Source organism: Crocodylus porosus, unplaced genomic scaffold (assembly GCF_001723895.1).
Source record: "Crocodylus porosus isolate Cpor-Errol unplaced genomic scaffold, CroPor_comp1, whole genome shotgun sequence".
Lineage (NCBI taxonomy): Eukaryota > Metazoa > Chordata > Crocodylia > Crocodylidae > Crocodylus > Crocodylus porosus.
In genome coordinates, this window is record NW_017728922.1 from 60,469 (window position 1) to 67,002 (window position 6,534).

Consider the following 6,534-nt stretch of genomic DNA (forward strand, 5'->3'; position numbering starts at 1 on the left):
TATCTCATCACTGATCCTGAATGAGGAGGCAGGTAACGGTGTCCTAAAGCAACTAATATTTCTCTCTCAAGAAAGCAAGCACTGAGATCCAGACCTGACAGATCCCACTAAGCATACATCTGACTTAGTTTTCCAGGCAAACCCTCTTAGTAGAATGGTATGGCAATGCTGAGAAGGTTCTTGTTCCACATAATATACTAAGGGAGGTGGATGTGGCTGGAAATAGATATGACATTGCAAAACAACAGCATGCTTACAAATGCATTATTATAAAATATAATATATAGCAGCATCTTATAATTAACACATGAATACAGTGAAAAACTAAAATGAAGCAAAATATTCAAAGCAATGCTTAGGATTTCACCCTCTAAAGATACATAGCGACATCCACCTGCACTAATTTGAAAATATAAATCATTAGATTTAATTCAAGTACTGTCTCATCACATGGATTTTAACTGCCCTCCTTTAAAAAAAAAAAAAAATATATATATATATATATATAGAGAGAGAGAGAGAGAGAGAGAGAGAGAGAGGACTATTTTTAAAGTCATTTTTCGGACTATTATTAAAGAAGGGCAGTTGTATACACATATGTATAATGCTACACAGTGCTAAAGAGATTATACGTGTGTGTGTGTGTGTGTGTGTGTGTCTGTGTGTGTGTAATGGGCTATAAAGAACCAACCTTTAAAAATAGTCCTCTGTCTCTCTCTTTCGGACTATTTTTAAAGGAGGGCAGTTATATACATAAGTATAATGCTAAACAGTGCTAAAGAAATTATAGGTGTATGCATGCGTGCATAATGGACTATTTTGAAAGGAAAGCAATTGAAATATATATATTTGAAATAAAATTGTAAACAAAGAAATACTACAAACTTCTGATTTTAAAAAAAGTGCATGCTACTGTATATAGAGCTATATAATGTTTCCACCTTCTGCCATGCCTCAGGAATTATCTGGCAGAAGCTGCTCTTGTGACAATTTTATATTGCACTGACTTGATTTCCACTCTGCTGGAAGACTGCTCCAGAGCAAGTCTTTCATCTAAGGGCTGACAGAGTGGGATGGTGGCAGCTGCTCCCTGTACCATCAATGGATTCTGAATTCTGACTGACTTAAGAGAACTGACTTTTGTGCTTCAGAGAACAGCTTAAAGTACAGTTCTGTATTTTTAAAAGCATGCTCTACTTGTAACTAGACCGTGTTTTATTTTAATCAGTAAGTAAAGGAGCCACCACCAACAATCTGATTATGTGACATCACTCCCATTTGGTACAACCCATCATTATGTTTCAGAGACCAAATATAATGAAATGACAATCCTCTGATGAAAATGGATACTTCTGTAGATATTTCAAACAATACAGCACCTTTTTTTCCCCTGTAACCACATTTCCTTATAACATTTTTTGTTATAATAATCTCTCCCGCAGAAAAATCTTGTTAGAAAGTATTAATATCAGGTCCAAATTTACACATATTCCTTCATAACTCATCTTGCTGGCTTTCCATATTTAAAACACAGTACTAGTTTTCCCCCTGGGAGAACAAATTCTTTTCATTTTCTCAATTCATTGTTCAGAGCTTAGGTTTCCGATAGCATAATTCCTACTCAAGTAGATTATACTAATAAGACCGGTAATTATGATAGACTAGCATTAGTTGGCAGCCTGAAAACTCTATAGTACTTATATTTTTCTGTTAAATTGAGACCTATGAATAAAAAGCATAAGGTTTAAGCACTATTCTTACAAATGAAAACATTAATTGCAGAAAGCCAAGGTGGTCCAGTAATAATTACAGATTGGACTCACAACAAACAAAAAAAGAAAGAAAGAAGAAAAATAATAATATATCAGCATACCAGCAATCAATCAGGTGCACAGATGTAAAAATCAAGAATACACACTGGGTGCCTGAATTCTGCAGATGGCCTTTTTGTTGAAGCACATAATTGTGGGTACAAATAGATATCCAACCAGCCGAATTGTAGTATAAAGCTTCATTTGCACATATAGTTTTTGGGGACACAGTTATCTGTGCACACAAAAGGAAGCCTAAAATAACAGAACTTAAATGCACAATAATTCCATCATTTCTATAGTAAAACAGAAGCATACAAAGGCATAAATCTGTACCTTTTGCAGCTCAACATTAATCAATGGCTCGGTAGCACGGGAAAGAAGGTTATGCACTCCTCCTGATTTCTTCCACTTCATCAGCTTTTTTGTGGGGGGTGCAAGATCCAGCACAGTTTCTGTGTCTGTGTAGTTGCTAAGCTGTTTCTGAATAGTTTTACTGCTGAGCTTCTTGACTACATCAACAAGCAACTTCCTCTTCCTTTTCTCTTTCCGCCCAGGGAAAACTAAGTAGAAGAAATATAAAAAAAAAAGGGACATTTATCTACTTTGCTGATGGACGCTTGTCTATAAGGAATATCTCTGTCCAAGAGGTGCTGGGTACCACAGAAGGACATAGCTGAAGTAAACCATGCTATTTACATTTTTTTTTCTTTTTTTTTTATGGTTTGGCATGATGGTATCAAAATTTGAGCAGCAGCTTGTGTTCCCTCATATATCTGATGAGGGCATATTCTCTACCAAGGATTTGGGATGGAATGGGTGAAAGGTTCCTAACTTCCTAATGTAGATCCCAGGAGGACCAGAAGTAAACTGGGCTTTCCCTGATGGGCCATTTGCTGCACTTTACTCTTCCCAAAACATTCCTGGCTGGTCACGTGTGTGTACTGGTAACTACCTGAGACTAAAAACCATCACCTTCTACTCAGTGTTGTGTCAATCTGAGTCAGTAGCTAAACCATAAAGTGGTGATATCTTTTATTAGACAACTAGATTTTTGCAAAAAAAATAAAATAAAATAAACAGTTAAAAAAAATGTCTTTCCAAAAATCTAGCTGGTCAAATAAAAGATATCATCTCTACTGCGAGTTCTGATTCCTTCTTTCTCTAGATCAAGATGGGTACAACCTGGATACCTAAATCATAAAGCCACACTGATTCTAATTTAGCAAATTTTCTTCCAAAATCTTGTCACACTATGAATATAGAAAAATTAGTTCTGTTTTTTTAAAAACTTAAACATGAAACCAACACTTGGAACTCAGTGGAGAAGTTGCTGACCCACTGAGATACAGTGCAGGGAAAAAAGGAGAGTAAACTTGAAGAGTTATGCTGATAACCAGGAGAGTGTTTCAGAAAAACAACCTTTACCGTTCCTGGGAAAGTCTGTAGACTCTGACATTCATATATTATTAGTTTAGGAATGTTTATGAATACTGGACTGAAGCAGCAGTGGAATAAGCTTATTTTAAAAAAGGACATATGATAAAGTATGTCTAAGATGCATATAAAGGCAGTTTACTTTAACTGGAAGTTAACCAGGCCAGAAATCATTTATGTACTCAAACAATTATTTTGCTATTAGTGTATTTTTTACTCAATGTTTTTTATTAGTGTTTTAACCATTTGGAGATTGGAAGAGGGCACACATATACTACACATACATATCCTCCTGAAAATTCGCTTGGCTGGCGGCCTGTAAAACGAAGCCTTCTAAAGGTCAGTGTCGGTATAGAGAGTGTGCTAGTGGGTTTCATAATTCTTTCCCTTGGTATTATTCTGTTTGCTAACATTCATAAATGCAAAACTTTAATTGGCCATTGGATGAAACAAATTACACCTTCATTTCTGAAATGATGATGTCTCTTAAAGATTTCTAATTTTAGTCTTGAATCAATTGACATTAATCACCGTTCACTGCAGAGTTGAGAAGCAGGGTAAGTAAGCTCTCACACACATGCTACTTTATGCTTCTCATATCTAAGCAAATTCCAAATGAGATATACACATACCCGTGAGAGTACTGTTCCTTTTTCAAATTTTTAGGGAAATCAATATAACCATGAGCAAAGCAATAAAAAGCAGGAAATTAAAAAATTAAGATTGCCATTCTATGGATATAGATTTACTGATGCATTATCAAAGATAAATGTGCTGCAACTAGAACATCATAAACCAAGCTAGTGAGGGTAGATGAGCCAGAATAGAATTCAGCTCACTCCTCTACCCCCATAGCAGACACACAGTGCTAACAGAGGCTAAATGTAGTAAATTAATTTTAGTAATTGGGGAAGGCTGTGAATGCACCCTGGGAGGTAAGTAGTCTCAGCAATAATGAATGAGGGAAGAAAAGAAAATAATGTAAGCCAATTTCTTTAGTATTAAACACTTCGCAATATTCAACAGAAAATTGATGCAACTCTGACCTGTAGCATCAACTGGCTCAAGTGCAAACCCTTCCTCTTCATCTGGCAACAGTACAGTCTCACTCATTGGATGGTTTTCCGCTTCATGTAGGGACTCTTCATGGCTGGAATGCACTGTGAAACAGCCAGCCATGGCCCAATTTAAATAAAATCACTGTGCAATGTAGCAAACAACTTCTCAGAAACAGGACACATTAATCAATCTTGATTTTATACCAGTTTGATTTGATACCAATCAAACTCAGTATCTATCAAGAAGTTTAAGCATTAAAATAAGATTAAGTCTTAAAATACAAAAATATATTTTTTCCTTCTGACATAACACTTCTAAAGTACTACTTAAATATTTTTCATTTCAGCAGTTTCCTGGGTTGTCTAGTCAAACTAAGCCTGCAACATCCCTAGAAGGCAGACAGAAGAAATGTCTAATGCAAAAAAGTATTTCTATCGAAGTTGTGTGACAGAGACAGAATTCCAAGATTGGCTCAAATTGTACCTGAGATCTAAGCAATTAAGAAGAAAGGAAAAACAGAAGTCAAGACAGGAAAAAAAGCAAGGAATAAGATAACGGTAACAGAACACACCTGCAAGAAAGACAAAAGCTCATTAAGTAATGAGAAGGAGCAGAGACATTACACACTCACCCACTGCACTGTCACCAGGGAGCTTCTGTGAGAAAGGAACTTCTTCCAGATCAAGAAGGTCTTTAATTAGGCTATTTTGCTCAGCTTTCAACAAATCATCTTAAAAATAAAATGCATAATTTCACTCATGTCAAATTTTAGCTACAGTACATCACCTGCATTAACAGAGAGGTAAATGTCTCAGATAAAGAAATCAAACCTGCTCCAGTCAACACGTGGAATGTATAGAGACCATTCAAACAAACAAGTAAAACAGTATTTATGCAGTAGGGCAGCAGAATCTTTCATAATGAATTATTCAGAAGGAGTTGCAGAATTAAGCATCTCCTGTGAAATCAACAGGAACTGAGGGCACTTAGGAACTCGGAGGAAGTGTGCAGCACCTGTCCAATCAGTCCCAACAGTAACTTGGAGGCTGTTTTATAATTAGAAAAAAAAACTATGTGAAAATGTCAAAAGTGATTAGTGCATATTATAAATTAAATCATTTGCTAGATAAGCAGTTTGTAAACAAACTAGGTGAGGTAAATAAGCAGAAAATAGCAACACACCCTGGTAAGAGATTTATTGCTATACGTTTTTAGATGGAATTTGAACATTTTTAACAAAAATTTAACAATCCAGGCACAAAAACTACTTAGTTCTTTTTGTCTTATGGTGATAAGGATGGGGGGGCAGGGGCAGATGGGATGACAACCTCACATACACACTACTTACCCCTACAGTGTTTTATTTGTCAAAGAAAATATTAATTTGAATAAATATGCAGGTAAAAATGGAGAACACAGAAGCAGAATTCTAAGAGTTTCCCTCTCGCCACCTTTTTTTTTTTTAAATGTGCTTCCAGGTTAAAAATTTACATATCAGTTGCTGCCAAGTACAAATTTTTGTATTTGCATTATTAACACTTAATAGAGGCCATTTGTATGTAAATTCTAAACCCATTAATTACTACTCTTCCCAAAGCTGGTCTTTTAATATTGCAGGCATGAGGTGACATGAATTGTTCAATCCAAGCACTACTCCAGGTAATTAATATGAAAGCTAGCTCTTTGCCATTCATTTACAAACCTTTACAAGTCATGCCTTTCTTTTGTGGAGGGCACAGAAAGCAAGTAATATAAAAAGAAAATCTGTCGGGTTCTCTCTTGAGCAATAATATACAAAACAAGAGTCAACGAAAATGCACTGAAATGGATTGCAAGCACTCATTTCAAACTATCATTCATACACGACATTTTTCATGCTGGATGCTTGCAGTGCCATAGTTAAGTTAGCTCCACTGAAAAGCAGGCTATGTTACCCCAGACACCCCACAGTGCCAATGCAGTTATACTGCATCTAGAACAAGAACTACTTTATCAGAGCCAGCTCTATCGTGCACAGCACTGTACATACACACATACTGAAAGGCTGCGGCCATTGTGAACCAAGGGAAATTCTGGCCTCAACCCTTTTGTGAACAATAAGAACTACATAAAGTGCCCTTTTTGCCAGGTTTTCTTTCCCCACCCCATCAACAAAATGATACCTACTAGCTTCTGTTTCAGGAAAAACTTTCATTTATGTGAAATGATCATCCTAAATATTTGTTTG

The 6,534-nt window shown here is 36.0% G+C and overlaps 1 protein-coding gene across 1 annotated transcript in view; it reads right to left on the reverse strand.

Annotated features, from left to right (window-relative positions):
* Positions 1-6,534, reverse strand: part of RAD21L1 (RAD21 cohesin complex component like 1) — a 28,238-nt gene that overhangs the window by 7,184 nt on the left and 14,520 nt on the right. The window contains exons 6-8 of the mRNA XM_019539774.1: positions 4,939-5,037; positions 4,295-4,408; positions 2,148-2,374 (exon numbers count right to left, since the gene is read on the reverse strand). Of these exons, the coding sequence (XP_019395319.1) occupies positions 2,148-2,374; positions 4,295-4,408; positions 4,939-5,037 (440 nt within the window). The remainder of the gene's footprint in view (positions 1-2,147; positions 2,375-4,294; positions 4,409-4,938; positions 5,038-6,534) is intronic.